Here is a 21526-nt window from a genome sequence, read left to right as displayed (position 1 = left end):
TTTTCCATGTACTAGAACACATTTATTCCTGTAATTGCACTAGTATGTACTTAAATTGTTGCCATTTACAAATGATACACAGAGGTAGGCACCTAATGTCACACAGGTAATGAAATGGCAATGGTGATAAAGCATCTGCCTCAGGTAGACATTAACTTACATTTGTTCCAACAATTTTCCTCCAGTTGGGGTTTGAAGACTTTTCTAAGTATGTGAAATTAACATACCTAGCAAAATCTTTCATAATTGTGAACATGAAGGCTACCCTATATTTCTTTACATTCAGAGACTTTCTCACCAGAATGTCCCCTCAACACTAAGGTGTTTGCTGTGACTGTAAATCTTTTCACGTTACTTCTATTCAGTTTCTCACCAGTAGGAATACTGTGCTGTTGAGCAAATCTGAGTCCATGATGAAAGGTCTTCCCACCTTTTTTTATATTCATAGGATTTCTTGCCACTATGAACTTTCTGATGTTGAGTAAGCTGTTCATATCCAGTGAAGGTTTGCCCACATTCCTTATATTCATAGGACTTCTGATGAGTATGAATTTTCTGATGTCGAGTAAGCTGACCATTCACAGTAAAGGCTTTCCCACATTCTTTACATTCATAGGGCTTCAGACCTGTATGAATCCTTTGATGGGCAATAAAAACTGACCTAAGTCTAAAGGCCTTCCCACATTCCTTACATTCATAAGGTTTCTCACCAGTATGAATCCTCTCATGTTGAATAAGGTTTGAGCTACAACTAAAGGTCTTTCCACATTCTTTACATTCATAGGGTTTCATACCTGTATGAATTCTCTGATGGGCAGTAAAAACTGAACTAAGTCTAAAAGTTTTCCCACATTCCTTACATTCATAAGGTTTCTCACCAGTATGAATTCTCTGGTGTACAGTAAGTTCATAATTATTGCTAAAGGCCTTTTCACATTCCTTACATTCAAAGGGCTTCTCACCAGTATGAATTTTAACATGTTGAATAAGGTTTGAGCTACGACTAAAGGCCTTCCCACACTCCTTACATTGATATGGTTTCTCACCAGTATGAATTCTCTGATGTACTCTAAGTTCACTACCACAAGTAAAGCATTTCCCACACTCCTTACATTCATAGGGGTTCTCACCAGTATGAATTCTGTAATGTCCAAGAAATTGATAGTGATGTCTAAAGGCCTTCCCACATTCCTTACATTCAAAGGGTTTCTCACCAGTGTGAATTCTCTGATGTACTCTAAGGTCTGTCCCACGATTAAAGCTCTTTCCACATTCCTTACATTCATAGGGTTTCACACCTATATGAATTCGCTGATGCTCAACAAGTTGGTACTGATGTCTGAAGGCTGTCCCACATTCCTTACATTCAAAAGGTTTCTCGCCAGTATGAGTTTTCTGATGTCGAGAAAGTTGTAGGTGAAGTCTAAAAGCCTTTCCACATTCCTTGCAACCATAGGGTTTCTCACCAGTATGAATACTCTGATGTTGAACTAGATTTGAGCCACGATTGAAGGCCTTGCCACATTCCTTACATTTAAATGGTTTCTCACCAGTATGAATGTTCTGATGTCGAGTAAGCTGTGTCAGAAGAGTAAAGGCCTTTCCACATTGCTTACATTCAAAGGGTTTCTCTCCAGTATGCATTCTATGGTGTTCAGTAAGTCGGTAATGATACCTAAAGGTCTTCCCACATTCCTTACATTCAAAGGGTTTCTCACTAGAATGGATTTTCTGATGCTGAACAAGATTTGAGCCACGATTAAAGCCTTTCCCACACTCTTTACATTCATATGGTTTCATGCCAGCATGAATACTCTGATGTTGAACAAGGTTTGAGACACGATTAAAAGACTTCCCGCATTCTTTACATTCAAATGGTCTCTCACCTGTATGAATATTCTCGTGGCGATTAAGCTGGGTGAGAATACTAAAGGCTTTCCCACATTTCTTACATTCAAAGGGCTTCTCACCAGTATGAAATTTCTGATGTCGAATAAGTTGTATATGGAGTCTAAAGGCCTTACCACATTCCTTACATTCAAAAGGTTTCTTTCCAGTATGAACACTCCGATGTTGAATAAGATTTGAACCACGACGAAACAACTTCCCACATTCCTTACATTCATAGGGTTTCACACCTGTATGAATTCGTTGATGCTCAACAAGTTGGTACTGATACTGGAAGGCTGTCCCACATTCCTTACATTCAAAAGGTTTCTCGCCAGTATGAGTTTTCTGATGTCGAGAAAGTTGTAGGTAAAGTCTAAAAGCCTTTCCACATTCATTGCAACCATAGGGTTTCTCACCAGTATGAATACTCTGATGTTGAACAAGATTTGAGCCACGACTGAAGGCCTTGCCACATTCTTTACATTTAAATGGCTTCTCACCAGTATGAATGTTCTGATGTCGTGCAAGCTGTATCAAAAGACTAAATGCCTTCCCACATTCCTTACATTCAAAGGATTTCTCACCAGTATGAATTCGACAATGTTCAATAAATTGGTAATGATATTTAAAGGTCTTCCCACATTCCTTGCATTCAAAGGGTTTCTCACTAGAATGGATTTTCTGATGCTGAACAAGATTTGAGCCACGATTAAAGCCTTTCCCACATTCTTTACATCCATATGGCTTTGCACCTGTATGAATACTCTGATGTTGAACAAGGTTTGAGCTACGATTAAAGGACTTCCCACATTCCTTACACTCAAATGGTCTCTCACCTGTATGAATATTCTCATGGCGATTGAGCTGGGTGGGAAGACTAAAAGCTTTCCCACATTCCTTACACTTAAAGGGTTTCTCACCAGTATGAAATTTCTGATGTCGAGTAAGTTGGACAAGAAGTCTAAAGGTCTTCCCACATTCCTTACATTCATAGGGTTTCTCTCCAGTATGAATACTCTGATGCTGAATAAGATTTGAACCACGACTAAAGTACTTCCCACACTCCTTACATTGATATGGTGTATTTGTAGTGTGAATAAGAGACATATGATGAGAAGTATGCATTTTTTCATAGCTTATTATCTTTTGACTGATATACCCCTCTTGATGTTCCTGTTGTTCCCTAAATCTATTTCTGCATTTTGAGTCATTTCTCAAATTGGAGGTCTTGAGGCCAAGAGTTTTACTTATTTTCTTTATACTGTGTTTAGGCAAATTTATTTCACAAATATCATTTTCTGGAGATAACTTCTCAGCTCCATAATTTGACTCCAAATCTGAAAGAAAAGGAGAAAGCAAACACATTTTACCTTTCTGTACACATATATACAAAATCCATTAAAGAAATATACATATAAAAATATATAGGTATATAGAAAAAAATAACATATATATTGAAGTATATGTAATACATTTTCAGAGAATTTGAAAAAGGATAAGAGCTCCAAAAATGAAGAAAGTTTATGTTAGATGTTATGTTAAAGTTTATGTTAGATGGTGATGCTCATTATAGGGGAAGAGATTAACCTTGTAAAATTTAGGTGTTAAGCAAAATCCTCTGGTAGGCTTGTTACAAATACTGATATTCAAGCAACTCAGATGCATAGAATCAGAATTTTTAGGAATAAGTACTAAGATGCTGTATTTTTAATATCTCGAGCATTTTTAACATCTAATTCAAAGGCAGATCAAAGCTCAAAGATCCGTACTTAAAACTCTTTTGAATGGTTTGTACTTACGCTTATAATAAAATCCAAAACCTTTACCATGGATAACAAGACCACCTATGCAGCCACTGTCATCCGTTGGACCCCATCTCTACCATACTGTCTTCTCTTAGTGCTCTGAACATGATATAACCTTTCTTTAATATCTTTATGCTTTGGTCAGACTGTTTGATCACACAAGAATCCTGTGGCCTGAGCTGATTGTAACATTCTCATTTTTAAGGCCCAAAACAAATGTCTTCTCAGAATAGCTATACCTGCTAGGCCCACCTAATTATATCCCTCTCCTTTATTCTCTATTTAAGAGTCTCATTCGTTGCCTTCACAATTTTTTAATTGTATGTTCATTCATTCATTAGCTCATTTCTCATTGTGTATTTTCTTATTCCTAAATGTGCCTAAGAGCAGACACAATCCTGATAGCATTCACCACTGAATAATAAGTCCATAGCACAGAATAGGTTTTAAGTAATTGGTAAAGCACTGATAATAAAGGTATATAATACAAAAGTGAGCCACTGGGAAAAGTTTATCACAATAATCATTCATTCAAAACTACTGAAATTGATAAATAGAATCGTCCTCATATTACTTGTTTCAAATGGGAACAAATGCACATCTGAGCCCTCAATTGGCCATGTATAGGTCACAATGGGAAAAACAAACCACAGAAGGCAGGTAGAAACTTGAAGCTTGAGGGACGGTTGGTTGTGGCTGGGTGGTTCAACAGTTGAGCATCTGCCTTTGGCTCAGAACGTGATCCCGGAATCTGGGATCGAGTCCTACACTCTGGGCTCCTTGCATAGAGCCTGCTTCTCCCTCTGCTTAGGTCTCTGCCTCTCTCTCTCTCTCTTTCTGTGTCTCAAATAATAAATAAATAAATAAATAAATAAATAAATCTTTAAAAAAAAAGAAGCTTAAAGCTTGAGCCTTAACTAGGTTGATTACCTGCTGAAATACATCACCATGTTAAAGAAAATCAGCAGATGCCAACACTGAGATGACAGATGTTTGAATTACCTTACAAAGACTTTAAAACCATAATTATGCAAATGTTCTAATAAACAAACACAAATACTCTTGAAACAAATGGGAAAATGAAAAAATCTCAGTAAAAAATAGAAGATATAGGGAGAGTTCTGAAAAGATGCTGGAGTAGAAGGATCCTGCATTCACCTCCTTCCACAGACACAACAAGATAACAGCCATATCAGTGCAACTATGAAAATGACCTGAGAGTGGCAGAACAGACTTTCCATAGGTGATCAAGAGAGGAAGCCACATCAAAAAGGGTAAAAGAGGTGGAGACACAGCTGGGAACCAAACCCTCAGCGAGAATAACCACAAAAGGAGGGTCACCACAAGAAGAAAGAAGCAAGAGAATCAGACTCTACACCAGGTACCTCAGGCACACTGGAAAGATGAATCCCATTACATTTGGTTTTGAAAGGCAGTGGGACTTAACTTCACAAGTTTTTACAATCAGTGGGGCTCAACTATGGGTACTTTATTTTATTTTAAAGATTTTATTTATTCATAAGAGACACACACAGAGAGAGAAAGAGAGAGGCAGAGACACAGGCAGAGGGAGAAGCAGGCTCCATGCAGAGCGCATGATGTAGGACTCAATCCCAGGACTCTAAGATTGGGCTAAAGGCAGCCACTCAAACACTGAGCCACCCACGCGTCCCTATTCTGGGTACTTTAAAAATCAGTAGGCTTAGTTCCAGAGGAGCCAGAGGATGAAAGGAAACTTGAGTTGCCATCCTTAAAGAGCCAACATAACAAACAACCTGCTGAGATACAGCATAGAAGCAGCAGTTTGAAGAACTGTTTTTGTTTGTTTGTTTGTTTGTTTTTACTATTCATGAGAGACACACAGAGAGAGGCAGAGATATAGGCAGAGGGAGAAGCAGGCTGCCCCTGGGGAGACCAATGTGGGACTCGATTCCAGGACCCCAGGGTCACGACCTGCACTAAAGGCAGATGCTCAACCACTCAGCCACCCAGGAGTCCCAGAAGCAGCAGTTTGAAAAGTGCCTGGGGTATACATAAAGAACATTTATTTATTAATCTCAGAATGTGTGCTGGAGGGACGGGGATCTTTAGGAAACTTCCCCCAAGAACACAAGAGCTGGTGGGAACCATTCCCTGCCCACCCCCAACTGCCACCTAGATAGCTGAAGCTTTAGGGAACCAGTGCAAACACACATCACCTACCTTGCTAGCCCTGCATGTCCTACCTTCACATTCTCCTGAGGATCTGTCCCATCCAATCTACCCCACTCCAAATGGGCTCCAGCCCCAACACACCCTGCAAGCAGCCCCAGTCAGGACCAGTACCACCCCTAAAGTGACTCCTGCTTTGTAGGGAGGGGAAGGATAACCACACATTCCAGTGTGCCCACAGCTCCAGCAACCAAACCTTATAGCTAGCAGTACAGAGAATACCCTGTTGATGAAAGTGTGACATCAGCCCTAGCAGATGGACTAAGAGCAGGCAGTCTGATTGCCAACCCCGTCTACCAGTAAAAAAGGAAACTCGCCCCCTCTCGAGGGACAAGGCAGGGAGAATACCTTGCAAGCTGGTACAAATACAGACCCAACAAATAGGCTGAGAGCACGCATCTAGTCTGACTGCTGACACCACTGAACTACAAGTCCCCAATGGTCCCTTAACAGCACAGTGACCAAACCTTGCCCAGAACTGACAAAGTGGGCCACTGCAGCCAATGGACTGAAGGCAAAAGAGGCTCTGCCACAACAGCTGAGCATAGGCAACCCACACAAGCAACATCTCTGAAGCACCTGGTTCTGGTAAACAATGGATTCTGCACTCCAGGATACCACAGAACCTCTTCTTCATAAGGCCACTACTTTCAAGATCAAAAGCTGTAACTGATTTTCCTAATACACAGAAACAAACACAAAGAGTTCTATAAAATGAGAAGACAAGAAAATGTCCCAAGTAAAAGAACAGGACAAAATCATGGCCAAAGAATGAAACGAAACAAAGATAAGCACTGTACCTGGTAAAGAATTCAAAGTAATGGTCATAAAGATACTCATTGGACTTGAGAAAAGAGTGGATGATCTTAGTGAGAATTTTGAAAACAAACAGTAAATATTAAAAAGAATTAATCAGAGATGAAGAACTCAATAACAAAAAATACACCAGAGGGAATCAATAGCAGATTAAAGGAAGCAGAAGAATGTATCAGCAACCTTGAAGGTAGGGTAATGAAAAGAAATCAAGCTGAATAGCAAAAATAAAAAGAATAATTAAAAATGAGGATAGATTAAGAAAACTTAGCAACATCAAATATAATAATATTTGCATTATATGGATCTCAGGAGAAGAGGGAGAAAAGGGGACAGAACATTTATTTGAAGAAATAATAGCTGAAAACTTCCCTATTTGGAGAAGGAAACAGACATCTAGATCCAGGAAGCACAGATAGCCCCCAATAAAATTAACCCAACAAGTTGCATACCAAGACACATAGTAATGAAAAATGGCAAAAGGTAATAATAGAGAATCGTAAAAGCATCAAGAGAAAAGAAAAGTTATATACAAGAGATAGTAAGGCTATTCTGTTGATTTTTCAGCAGAAACATTGCAGGGCAAAGTGGAGTGGCATGACATATTCAGAATACTGGAAGGAAAACTTGCAACCAAGAATACTCTACCCAGCAAGGTTATCATTCAGAATAGGAGAGATAGTCTCTCATACAAACAGAAGTTAAAGGAGTTCATTACCACTTAACCTAGCTTTATAGGAAACATCAAAGGGAATTCTTTGAATGGAAAGAAAAAGGCCATAATCAGGAGTAAGAAAATTATGATAGTAGAAAATTTCACAGGTAAATGCAAACATATAATAAAAGTAAATTAATCACTTACAAAACCAACTTGGAGGTTAAAGCACAAAAGTAGTAAAATCAATTATATCTATAAAATTCAGCTAAGGGATTTACAAAATAAAATAATGTAAAGTATGACATCATATACATAAAATGGAATGGAGGGAGTAAAAACTTAGTTCTTTAGAATGGATTCCAATTTTAGCAACCATCTAATTAAAATTTTAGCAAATTTTAACAACTCAATATAGACCACTATATACCTAAGATGTTATACATGAACCTAATGGTAACCACAAATCAAAAACCTATAATAGATACACAAAAAAATAAAGAGAAAGGAATCCAAGCATAACACTAAAGAAAGCCATCAAACCACAAGGGAAGAAAGCAAGAGAAGAGAAGAAGAAAGGAAGCCTGGGTGGTTCAGCAGTCGAGCATCTGCCTTTGGCTCAGGGCATGATCCTGGAGTTCTGGGATCAAGTTCCGCGTCAGGCTTCCTGCATGGAGCCTGTGTCTCCCTCTGCCTGGGTCTCTCATGAATAAATAAATAAAATCTTTAAAAAAAAAAAAGTAACAGAGAACTACAAAGCAACCATAAGACAAGTAACAAAATGGCCCTAAGTACATACCCATCAATAATTATTTTAAATGTAAATGGACAAAATGCTATCAGAAGACTACAATGACTGAATGCATTAAAAAGCAAGACCTCACATCAGGTATAAAGACACATGCAGCGCAGCCCGGGAAGCTCAGTGGTTTAGCGCTGCCTTCAGCCCAGGGCCTGACCCTGAAGACCCGGGATCGAGTCCCACGTGGGGGAGTCTGCTTCTCCCTCTGCCTGTGTCTCTACCTCTCTCTCTCTCTCTCTGTGTGTGTATCTCTCATGAATAAATAAATAAAATCTTAGGGATCCCTGGGTGGCACAGCGGTTTGGCGCCTGCCTTTGGCCCAGGGCGCGATCCTGGAGACCCAGGATCGAATCCCACATCGGGCTCCCGGTGCATGGAGCCAGCTTCTCCCTCTGCCTGTGTCTCTGCCTCTCTCTCTCTCTCTGTGACTATCATAAATAAATAAAAAAATTTAAAAAAATTAAAAAAAATAAGTTTACAAACATTAAAAAAAAAGACACATGCAGACAAAGTGAAACAATGGAAAAATATCTAGCATGCTAATGGAAATGAAAAGAACGCTATGGTAGCAATACTATATATTGGACAAAATACACTTTAACATAAAGGCTTGTAACAAGAAACAAAGAATGACACTACATAACAGAGAAAGGGAACAATTCAACAAGATATAACAATTGTATATATTTATGCACCCAACATGGGAGCACCTAAATACATATAGCCACTATTAAGACATAAAGGAAGAAACTAACAGTAATACAATAACAGTAGGGGGCTTTAATACCCCTTATCTCAATGGATAAATCAATCAGGAAGAAAATCAATATGGAAACAGTGGCTTTGAATGACATATTGAACCAGATGGACCTAATAGATATATTCAGAACATTCCATCCAAAAATAGCAGAATACACATTCTTTTCAAGAGCATATGGAACATTCTCCAGAACAGATCGCATGTTAGGCCACAAAACAAGTCAACACAAAAAAACTAAAATTATATCATGCATCTTTTCCAACTGCAACAGTATAAAACTAGAAATCAAGTGCAAGAAAAAATCTGGAAAAAACACAAATACATGGATGCTAAACCACATGCTACTAAACAATGAATGGGTCAACCAAGAAATCAAAAAGGAAATAAAAAAATACATGGAGACAAATGAAAACACAATGGTCCAAAATCTTCGGGATGCAGCAAAAGCTGTTCTAAGAGGAAAGATTATAGCAACACAGGCCTTCCTCAGGAAATAAGAAAACTCCCAAATAAACAACCTACTTAAACCTAAAGGAGCTAGAAAAAGAAGAACCAACAAACCTAAAGCCAGTAGAAAGATGGAAATAATAAAGATTAGAACAGAAATAAATGAAATAGAGATTAAAAAAAAACAACAGATCAATGAAACCAGGAGCTGGTTCTTTGAAATAAAATTGATAAACCTTTAGCCAGACTTATCTAGAAAAAAAGGCAGGACTCAAATAAATAAAATCAGAAATGAAGGAAGAGACCTAACACCCAATACTACAGAAGTATAAAGAATTATAAAGAATACTATGAAAAATTGTATGCCAACAAATGGAAAACCTAGAAGAAATAAATTCCTAGAAACATATTTGCAAATGATATCTGATATGGGGTTAATATCCAAAATATACCAAAACCACAAATAATGCAATTAAAAAGTGGGCAGAGGACATGAAATAGACATTATTCCCAAGAAGACATACAGATGGCCAAGAGACACATGAAAAGATACTCAACATGACTCATCATCAGGAACATGTAAATCAAAATCACAATGACGTATCACCTTACACCTGTTATCAGGGCCAAAATCAAAAACACAAGAAACAAGAGTTGGCAAGGATGTGAACAAAGGCATACTTATGCACAAACTGGTGCAGCTACTGTGGAAAACAGTATGGAGGTTCCTCAAAAAATTAAAAATAGAATTACCATAGGATCCATTAATTCCACTACTGGGTATTTACCCAAAGAATACGAAAATACTAATTTGAAAAGATATATGCTCCCCTATGTTTACCATAGTGCTATGTACAATAGTCAAGACATGGAAACAACCCAAGTATCCATCCCCATGAAGGATTTGATCTCAGGACCCTGAGGTCATGACCTGAGCTGAAACCAAGCGTTAGTCACTTAGCCAACTGAGCCACCCAGGTGCCCCCAAAATGGGTCACCATTGAAGAGATGTAAGAAACTAACTCATGATTTAGAAAATTAGTAAACAAAGGAAAAGAATATTTATCTTTAGGGATGCCTGGGTAGCTCAGTGGTTGAGCTTCTGCCTTTGGCTCAGGGTGTGTTCCCGGAGTTCCGTGATTGAGTCCCACATCGGGCTCCCTGCATGGAGCCTGCTTCTTCCTCTGCCTATGTCTCTGCCTCAGTGTGTCTCTCATGAGTAAATGAATAAATATTAAAAAAAGAATATTCATCTTTAATTTTCTATATGATCTGTAAAACTGAGTAACCAAGTAGTAAATAAGGTGAAGTTTCTTTTTACAGAGGCATTCCAGCTAAGAAATAAATGACATAATTAGTATATCCACCAATTTATAACCTCTAATGAATTAAGGGACATAGTAACTGCCTGTCAGTGACTGCTGATATCACTAAAACGAAAAATCCAGACATCGCATGCCAATGAACTGAAGAATATCTCACCATCACCTACAAAAAAAAGAAAAAAAAATTTCCCAAGAGTTTGATTAAGCTTCTTAATCAACTATCATTTTACAGGAAATAGGAGAAAAAGGAACCTGTTCCTCCATCCCACCAAGATGCAATCAGCAAAATCCAGATGGTGTGAAGCTACAGGACAAATGATCTAATTTAATCAAGGTAGAACTGTTAACAAAAAAATCAAGAGGAACTTTTAATTTAAAAGAGACTTAAGGGACGCCTGGGTGGCTCAGCAGTTGAGCGTCTGCCTTCAGTCCAGGGCATGATCCTGGAGTCCTGGGATCGAGTCCCACATTGGGCTCCTGCATGGAGCCTGCTTCTCCCTCTGTCTATGTCTCTGCCTCTGTCTCTCATGAATAAATAAAGAAAATATTTAAAAAAGAGAGAGAGAGAGAGAGAGAGAGACTTAAAAGACTTTTAAAAACAATACGTAAAACAAAATCAGACTGGAGATGTTCACTTGGACAATAAAGCTCTTGAGAAAACCTTTCCTGCAGGGAGGAGGTTTGTAAATGCAAAGAGATACACAACAGGCTTACAGGACAGCTGGCAAAATCCTAACTCATGACCTATGGTTACAAGTCTGTGGGTACCTTAAGATACTTAATCATGCAATTCTTGGGGATCCCTTGGTGGCTCAGTGGTTTAGCGCCTGCCTTTGGCCCAGGGCGTGATCCTGGAGTCCCGGGATCAAGTCTCACGTCATGCTCCTGCATGGAGCCTGCTTCTCCCTCTGCCTGTGTCTCTTGCCTCTCTCTCTCTGTGTCTCTCATGAATAAATAAGTAAAATCTTAAAAAAAAAAATCATGCAATTCTTTATATGGTCTTCTGTATTCTTGTCATACTTAGTTTGTTTAAAAACTAAAAAATGAGGAAAACTTTCCACATAGATCAGAACATGGCTCCAAGTAATTCCTGAAAAACATTCTATATTCTTCACAATGACAATCAGAACCTTGTATGATCTGGTCCTGGCCTAACTCCCAGACTTCCCTTCCCACCAACCCTTTGCCCCTCTGCTCTAACCTTCTTACTGCTCCCACAGAGACCATTTCTCTCTCAGAGCCTGTGTGTGTCTCCTGCTCAGACTAGAGTGCTGTTGCCCAGATTTGTGGCCTGACTCCTCTCTTCACGACTCTGTGCAAGCACACCCACTTTGAGACATGCTCCCCAACCACCCAAACCTGTCATTTTCACCCTATTGCTCCTATATACTTGTCTGCACAGCAGGATTCCTGACAGTACTGATTCACTCATCTGCTTGTTTGACCCAGGTCTTGCCAACTGCAAGTCAAGTGCATGAGAGCAGTGATTCTATCAGTCATGAGGAGTTGATGGCCTCTCTGGACCAGCCGACCAGACTGCGGTGATGTACCGCACCAAACCCACTCCCCAACAGAACCTGGTCCTGAGCTGGCTGAGAAGCTGGGCAGCTTGGTGGAAAATAAGGAGCAGTTGTTTAACCACAAGCAGGGTACCTATGGTGGCTACTTCCAAGACCAGAAGGATGGCTACCGGAAGAACGAGGGCTACATGCGTCGGGGCAGCTACTGCCAGCAGCAGTTTCAGACAGGCTACTGATGGCCTCGCTTTGTGCCTCAGTCATGTTCATTTCATATACAGAGCCAAGCAGTGCTTTGCTTGGAGAGGACACTTGATAAATATTGGCTGAGTATATGAATACATTTTTTAGACACAGGAACACATACAGAAATTTAAATGCAGGGGCGCCTGGGTGGCTCAGTTGGTTGAGTGGCCAGCTCTCAGTTTCTGCTAGGGTCATGATCTCAAGGTCCTGGGATCGAGCCCTGTGTTGGGCTCTGCTCTCAGTGAGGAGTCTGCTTAAGGATCCTCTCTCTCTTTCTCGCTCTCAGTCTTTTTCTCTGCCCCTACCCCTGTTCTTAAAAAAATAAATCAATCTTAAAAAAAAAAAGAAATTTAAATGTGAAAATTGGAAAGCAGCTGGATGCAAAATATATGCTAAAAGGTAACATGGGGGAGGGGAGGGAAGGCCCGCCAGGGTGGCTCAGTCAGTTAAGTGTCTGACCCTTGATTTTGGCTCAGGTCATGGTCTCAGGGTCACGAGATGGAGCCCTACGGCAAACTCCTCACTCAACGTGGAAGTCTGCTTGGGATTCTCTCTCTCTCCCTCTGCCCCTCGCTCCTACTCATGTGCTCTCTCTCTCAAATAAATAAATAATTTTTTTAAAAAGGTTACATTGGGAAAGAAAGAGGACACTCACTTCACTAAAAGAAGAAATAAGGGAATAAAAATTAGAGGTGATTAGCAAAAGATAGGAGTTCCTTTGAAAGCCCATGCTGTGATCTTTATTTCCTTCTTAGATCTCAGGCATTTTTATCCAGCAGGCCTTGGGTCTTTCAAGGAATTTTTCCAAACCACAACTCAGGGGTATGACCCCTCTCTGACCCCTCCTGATCCTCTCTGCTGGCTTCTCCCCTACTCACCTGGGTACCATCCACTTGTCTCTCTCCTCACAACCACCCAGAGCTCTTTCTCTTGCTCCAATAAGGTAATCACATTTGGCTTAGAGATGGAAATTCCTGCTAAAAAAAAAAAAAAAAAAAGAAAAGAAAAAGAAATGAATGACACATGGTGTACAAAAACTTTTTTTTAATACACACAACCCTTCCCCCCTAAAAAAACAAACCAAAAAACTTTGGTTGAGACCTGGTTAAATTTTTTTTTTTTTAAGATTTTATTTATTTTGGGCAGCCCAGGTGGCTCAACGGTTTAGCACCGCCTTCAGCCCAGGGCCTAATCCTGGGGACCTGGGATCAAGTCCCACGTTGGGCTCCCTGCATGGAGCCTGATTCTCTCTCTGCCTCTGCCTCTCTCTCTGTCTCTCATGAATAAATAAATAAAATCTTTAAAAAATATTTTATTTATTTATTCATGAGAGACATGGAAATAGAGAGGCAGAGACACAGGCAGAGGGAGAAGTAGGTTCCCCAAAAGAAGCCCAATGTGGGACTCAATCCCGGATCCCAGGATCACGCCCTGAGCCAAAATCAGATGCTCAAACGCTGAGCCACTCAGGTGTTCTAAGACCTGGTTAAATTTGAAATAATATTGTTTTTAGAGGGGACAAGAGAAGGAGAGAGGAAATCTCAAGCAGGCTCCACACCCAGCATGCAGCCCAACACCAGGCTTGATCTCATGACCCTGAGATCATAATCTGAGCTGAAATCAAGAGTCAGACGCTTAACTAATTGAGCCACCCAGGTGCCCCTACCTTTGTAGTACTTTTTTTTTTTTTAAGATTTATTTATTTATTCATGAGAGACAGAGAGAGAGAGAGAGAGGCAGAGACACAGGCACAGGGAGAAGCAGGCTCCATGCAGGGAACCCGACGTGGAACCTGATCCCAGGACTCCAGGATCACGCCCTGAGCCGAAGGAAGGCACTAAACCTCTGAGCCACCCAGGCATCCCCATTTGTAGTAATTTCAAAGTCAAAATGATATTGAGAAAAGACTTCAGAGAAGGGTGAGAGGATTGAATGAGAGCAGCAAGGTTAGAGAAAGGACTTATTTTATTTAAACTCATATAGACTCTGTCCTTTAAGAGGAAGTACAATTCAGTAGCTGAAAACATGAACCTTCAAGCCAGAGTGGCCAATGTAAACCCTGGTCTCTGCTATCCTGTAGCGATACGACCCCAAGTAAGCCCTTTAAACTCTGTCCATCAGTTTTCCCATCTCTAAAATGGGGATGATAATAATACCTACTTTATAGGGTTCATATTAAAATTGAATTAGTTAATGTATGTAAAACACTTCCAACATTGCCTAGCATATAGTACTACAAAGTTAACTAGCATTTTTATTGTTGTTATTTATTTTGTCTCCTTAGACATTTTGGTTCATTCTTAGTAAGTTCATTTCATGAAATATACACACTTCATGGCCTGAAACTTTCAACTATGAAACAGGTAAAGAATGTTTGTTGGGGTGCCTGGGTGGCTCAGTTGGTTAAGTGTCTGCCTTTGGCTCAGGTCATGATCCTGGGGCCCTAGGATTGAGCTCTACATCAGACTCCCTGCTTAGCGGGGAGTCTGCTTCTCCCTCTATCCCTGTTGCTCCCACTGCTTTTGCTCTCTCTGTGGAATAAATACAATTAAAAAAGAAAAAACAAAAGGAATGTGTATTAAAGGAAATGGAATTTTAAATGAATTTGGGTGACTCAATCAATATATAAATCATAGAGGAGCTTTTGATAGAAAAACTCAGAACACTGTCTCCTTCCAAGTAGGTCAGAAAAAAAAAACCAAGACCCAGAACATTTAGAGTAAATCTGAGATCAAACACAATACAAAGCTGTTTTCTTAGACAATGATCATATAATGAATGTCTGAGAGTCCTAATTGTATCCCATGGTTATTAGGAAAGAGGCAGTTACAGAGAGGGCCAGTGTAAAGGAGAAAGTTCAGATACAGGTAGGTAAGACACAGGCACTTTGCGGACATGCCCGTTTTCAACCTGACGAATCCCAAACTATTTCTTTTGGGAACAAGAAGGAACTCAGCTATTTCTTAACAGATGACCCTGAAACTCACTGAAAGGAAAGCTGATATTCCAGAAAAGAGACACTAACAATTTATTAAATTATTGGTTTAAATTATTTCAAATTAAGTTCTTCAATGAAATCATTAAAATTCAAATTAAATTATTAATTATACTCGCTCAATATCAATTTTATTATCATGTTAATTAATCTTTAGAACAAACTACTATTGGGGGAGACAGTCTTACCTAGTGAAACCAGGTTGCTGTAGGTCTCCAACATCACATCCCTGTACAAAGCCCTCTGAGCAGGGTCCAGGCACTCCCACTCCTCCTGGGAGAAGCTGATGGCCACGTCCCTGAATGACAGAGATCCCTGAAATCACACACACACACACATACACACACACACACGCATTACAGTGAAACCAAAGGAGATTATTGTAAGGTGAACAAAGAGGAGGCGAAGAACAGCACTGCGAGACAGGAGCAATGTAGAATTTCATAGGGTGCCTGCAAGTTCTTGAAGACTCTTGCTGCTGCAGAGCAAACTTCCTGTGTGCTGCGGGATAACCTACTGACCTCAGCATGGCTGGGAATGGCTAAAGAAATGTGAAGTCATCATATTTCAGGAAAACAAATACCAACTTACGTAGGCCATGTTTTTAGAACAACAAAATTGGTCCATCTTCCTCATGCTTCCCCTCCTAGAGAAAAAAAAAAAAAAAAAGAAGAAAGGCTGAAGCCAAGCTGTGCCTTGGTGCTCTCTAGGTGCTTTAAATTAATACAACAATTTTTTTCTTCCATTTCTGTATCCCACCTACTCCCTAAGATGCCTCTTTTATCCCTCTCTGCTTCACACACTCTCCCTTTCCCTCTGATCCTCCAATCGCTCCCTCCCACCCCCCATACAAATTGGCATCAAACATGAGGAGTCTAGACAAAATTGAGCCCTCCCTCAAGTCCTGGGGAACATGCTGTCCTCCAAAATATCTCAGCATGAGGGACCCTACATTCCTGGGATAAATGACAAGACCTAGGGCTGGGCCCCATATCCTGCTCTGTGCAGATCTTCCTCCCTGTGTCCCACTTTTCAGGGCTGAAAACGGGTCATGTCATCCAAATTGGAACCTCTTTGTAAATTCAGGATTGGGAGAAGTAGGGCAAGGTAGAAAACTGGAAAGGATGTAGATGGAATTGCTCAGGCAGTGTTCAGCTTTCTAAGTCCAGCAAAGCCAACTAGTTAAGTATATAGCAGGGCATCCACGTAATGGAATACTATGTAGTCATTACATATTCAAGATACATGGTCAGCAGAAAAATCAGGTTACAAAATAGGATGCAGAATGATCCCATCTATAAAATATATATATATTTCAAATATAACTCTATAAATTCCAAGTTAATGCCACACAGTAGTTACAATTATGAAGCACCCTTAAGCAAAAAGTAGAGAATTGGGGCCACAGTGCAGTGATAAGAACTATTAATGTGACATACAGTTTTCTGGAATTTTTTCTGTCAATGTCTGTTAGTCTTAATATATATATATATATATAAATTCATTCCTATAAACTCTCAAAGTACGCTAGATGACTTTTTCTGATGGACTTGTCATATTCTGCTATACATTTATTCTTGTTCAGACTTCATCTGTGCTAGAGTAATAAGAAACCTAAAAGTGGTGGCTGTGTCCTCTCCATCATTATCACCATATCCAACATATTGCAGGTACCTGAGCATCTTACAATGAACACAAATCCCAATTCCAGGAATCTTCCATAGGAAACAGCTATGGAAGCACACATGATACACACACAAAGATGATTATTAGAGGATGCTCTATAATGACCCCAAATTAGAAACTTAAATTTATCTAATAGTTGGCAGATGGTCCACTGTACGATGGCATACTATGCCATTATTTATTATAAAAATCCCTATTAATTGATGGGGGGAAAAATTCAAAGTCAAGTACTAAGTGAGGGTTTAAAAAGGGTTTAAAAAGGATACCAAATTTCAAGGACACTTGGGTAGCTCAGTTGGTTAAGCTGTCAACTCTTAATTTTGGCTCAGGTCATGATCTCAGAGTCCTGAGATCGAGCCTGGCATGGGTTCCACACTCATCGCAGAGTCTGCTTGAGATTCTCTCTCTCTCTACCTCTGCCCCTTCCCCTGCTTGCTCTCATTCTCTCTCCCTCTCTAATATATAAATGAATAAAATCTAAATAACTAAATGTGTACCTAATTTCAAATATAGTATCCTATCATTAATATTAACTCCTTAATCATTATTACTAAGGATAATAAAAATTATATTTGTTTGGTTTTTTTTAATTTATATATTCATGAGAGACATAGGCAGGAGGAGCAGGCTCCCTGTGGGAAGCCTGATTTAGGACCCTGGGATCAGACCTGAGCCAAAGGCAGATGTTTAAGCACTGAGCCATCCAGGTGCCCTGAAAATCGCATTTGTTAAAGAAACTTAATTCCAAAAAAAAAAAAGAAACTTAATTCCACTGTTTCCCTTTTTCTTGTGAGTGAGCCTGAAGCCTGCTTAAGATTCTCTCTCTCTCTCTGCCCCTCCCTCCCCCTGCTCATGCTCTCTCTCTCTAAAAAACAAAAAAACCTCACCACAATAAAGCTACTTCCAAATTAAACCATAAAAATAAAAACAGAACTATCAGGAACTGGGTACTTCCAGTCATTAAAGAACCGAGCTTGTGAGAGAGTCAACAAAGAAATCAATGTGACTGTAGCAACTAACCTGAACCAGTTCTAACATCCTTAACTGTATCTCAGCAATATAATTAGAAATATTCATGATCAAGATTCTTCTCTGAAAGAACACAATGCAGGTAAGCAGCACCTGCAGACCAAATAAGAAAATGCACGGGATATACACAGTACCATGTTCGGTTCTCTTCTTCATTAAAAAACTGATGAAGGGGATCCCTGGGTGGCTCAGTGGTTTAGTGCCTGCCTTTGGCTCAGGGCGCAATCCTGGAGTCCCGGGATCAAGTCCCACGTCGGGCTCCCTGCATGGAGACTGCTTCTCCCTCTGCCTGTGTCTCTGCCTCTCTCTATGTCTATCATAAATAAATAAATAAATAAATAAATAAATAAATAAATAAATCTTAAAAAAAAAACTGATGAAAACATCATTTTGGAGAGAATCCTTATAGAATGTCCTCACTTAGTAAATGTGATTTACATACAACATCTTCTTGGGTACTACTCTTCTAACATGAATACTGCTTAACATAAGATCAAATGTTTTCTCTTTTCATGATTATTTATCAATGTAGTTTTTTAAGTGCATGATACTCCATCACTAGATGGAGTATATAGTCTAGTGTGATTTGCTCAGTTTGTACAAGATCATTCTACATATCACTCCAAGTATCAGTCTTTTGATGTTAGACAGGGTTTCTCATCCTCAGCATTAATACCATATTGAGCCAGATAATTCTTTGCTGGGGGAAGAAGGGTGGTGCATTGTAGAATGTTTAGTAGCATTTTTGTCCTCCACTTATTGGATCCAAGTATCACTGTCCCCACACTACGGCAACCAAAGTTGCCTCTAAATATTACCAAATGTCCCCTGGAGAGCAAAATCACCCCGTTAATAATTACTTATCTATACTGAGTCCAAGCCTTTTAGGTCCTGCATACTTTGAATAATCTCATGAAATTATATACTTTCCCTGCAAACCCCACCATAACCCTTTGGTATACTATTTCAAGGGATTTGTGGTCCCCGGAGACCAGAAGTAGAATCACGGCAACTCAGGGTTAAGCACTTTTATTATTTTTTTTAAGAGTGGGAGAGATGGGGGGTGAGTGGGGCAGAGGAAGAGTAAGATAATCTTTAGTAGTTTCCACATCCAGTACGGAGCCCCACACAGGGCTTGATCCCACAACTCTGAGACCATGACCTGAACTGAAATCAGGAGTCAGATGCTTAACCAACTAACTGAGGCATCCAGGCTTTCCAAAAATTTTTTATTCTATACTGTTTGAGCATCTCACTCATTTTCTTAATATGCAGGCAGCAATAACCATGGATCACATATTGCTGATGCCCTCGTTGTATAGAAACTAAGAGGAATGAGTTAAAACACACATGAAGAACAGCTAAGACCTATCAAGCACTTACTGTATGGATGGGACCGCTCTAAGGGGTTAATGAGTTAATACATATTAACTCATCTACCATTCATTACAAACCTGAGACAGCCAGGAAGAGAGAGCCAATATTCCAACCCAGATAGTCTGGATCCACAGCCCCTCCTCTCAATCACACTACACTGCTTCTCACAGCTCACACAAAAGGAAGCCAAACACACAACTGCCAAACTTCAAAGAGATGTGGCCAATAATACAAACTTCAGCTGATGGAATTCCCTGGAAAAATCCTAGCTCTTACTGATACCAGCTTCTGCTACTATCACGTTCCCATTTTTGAAAGCCTCACACTGACTAAAATCAGCTAGCCATCTCCACTCTTCTCTTGCTTTGTAAAGCAGGCCCTTGGGGCGCCTGGGTGGCTCAGGTCATGATCCTGGGGTCCTGGGATCAAGTCCCGCACTGGGCTCCCCAAGGGGAGCCTGCTTCTCCTTCTGCCTGTGTCTCTGCCTTTCTCTCTCTCATAAATAAATAAATTTTTTTTTTTTTTTTTTTTTTTTTTTTTTTTTTTTAAAGAAAAAGAGCGCAGCCTGGGGGGCTCAGCCGTTTAGCGCTGCCTTCAGCCCAGGGCATGATCCTGGAGACCCGAGATCGAGTCCCACGACAGGCTCCCTGCATGGAGAGCCTGCTTCTCCCTCTGCCTGCGTCTCTGCCTCTCTCTGTGTCTCATGACTAAATAAATAAAATCTTAAAAAAAAGAAGAGAGAAAGAAAAGAAAAGCAGGTCCTTAAAGAGCAAAAGGTACCCAGTGTGTGATTCCACCTAATTTTCTTCTTACCAAATCAGAGTCTAAAATAAAGCTTTAACATTAACTGCTGGTTTATTTCCTTGTTATCTCAGAAAAAGGGAGTGCTCAAGATGTGAACTATTTACGATACTGTTTTTGGTATTTACCAAGTTACTTACCCAGTGAATATTGTCAAGAGGTGAGGTGCCATGGGGGACCAAATGGTGGGGTATCAATTTGCACGTCTCCCTACATTTCCTGAAAACTCACAGGCACCTCTCTATTCTAGAAAACAAAAACGCATTTCTCAGGCAATACAAAGCACAAACTCACCCTTGACTTTAGACGTGCGGTAATAATAGTCTCCCATCCTTCTCGGAGTCCTTCTTTTGGGTAATGGTATGACTGAAGAGGGAGAAGGCGAGCATGAGACCCCAGGCTTTTCTGGGAACGCAGACTAAATTTAAAAGTACCCTCCAGGGCCACACGTCCCTTACTTCGCACAAAATGGGATGGGAGTAAAAGGAGGAATCGGTCCCCGCGTTCGAAGCTGGTTCCTGGGGACGCAACTCCGAGAATGCGGTGGTTCGCAACAGGTAGCTGCCCTCGTGGGGGGCCCAGACAGGCACTTCCAGGGCTTAAGTCCCCATCCCAAGGCCAGGCCCGGGCTTTCCGGAGGAAACCTTTCATTCTGGGCTCAGCGTCTGACCTCTCTACAGGGGCCACGGGCATGCTGCAGCCACGTGGCTGGGAGGGGAGGAAGCGGCGGGCCGCCGGTCCCGTGACTCACACTGACACGCACACACAGCCACGGCGAAGCACGCTCACCACACGCCCCCGCTCCCCGTCACCGCAGCACCACGCGCGCCCTCACGCACGCACCGCCACACTCCGCGGCCGCCCCTCGCGGTCGCACAGTCCCCCTCCTCGCTGCGCGCGCACACGCGCTCAGGCGCCCTCCCTCGGGTGCCTGTCAGCGCTCTGTCCTGAGCGCCTCTCTCTGCCCACACACGCTGGCGGGTCCCTCCGGCTGGGGTCCTGGTCAGCAGAGGCCTCTGGCAGCCACGAATTCTCTCCTCCGCCGGAGGGCCTCATCCCTCCAGGACAGGGACCCCCGGATGCCGGAAGTGGCGGCTAGTTGGGCGTGGAGGCCACTGGGAAATGAAGTCCCAAGCAGGGAATGCCTCAGAAGCCTGGAGCTCTCCG

General features: G+C 40.9%; 1 protein-coding gene across 11 annotated transcripts; it reads right to left on the bottom strand.

The window, feature by feature from the left end:
• LOC100684414 (zinc finger protein 780A-like) lies at positions 1-21526 on the bottom strand. 11 transcript variants are annotated; one of them, XM_038528889.1, is made up of 7 exons: positions 21329-21526; positions 20654-20725; positions 18316-18494; positions 16058-16112; positions 15655-15781; positions 13350-13448; positions 1-3227 (listed from the first exon to the last, which is right to left on the bottom strand). In XM_038528889.1, exons 4-7 carry the CDS (start codon positions 16100-16102, stop codon positions 370-372), a joined length of 3129 nt encoding a protein of 1042 aa, XP_038384817.1. In that variant the 5' UTR covers positions 16103-16112; positions 18316-18494; positions 20654-20725; positions 21329-21526; the 3' UTR covers positions 1-369. The 11 variants fall into 11 exon arrangements, with proteins under 11 accessions (XP_038384817.1, XP_038384822.1, XP_038384820.1 ...); XM_038528894.1 differs by having other exon boundaries at positions 15655-15764; XM_038528892.1 differs by lacking the exon at positions 18316-18494 and having other exon boundaries at positions 15655-15764; positions 21203-21526.

Source organism: Canis lupus, chromosome 1, assembly GCF_011100685.1.
Source record: "Canis lupus familiaris isolate Mischka breed German Shepherd chromosome 1, alternate assembly UU_Cfam_GSD_1.0, whole genome shotgun sequence".
In the NCBI taxonomy this organism is placed as follows: domain Eukaryota; kingdom Metazoa; phylum Chordata; class Mammalia; order Carnivora; family Canidae; genus Canis; species Canis lupus.
The sequence above is the reverse complement of the archived record's forward strand: the minus strand, read 5'-3'. Positions and strand labels throughout refer to the sequence as shown.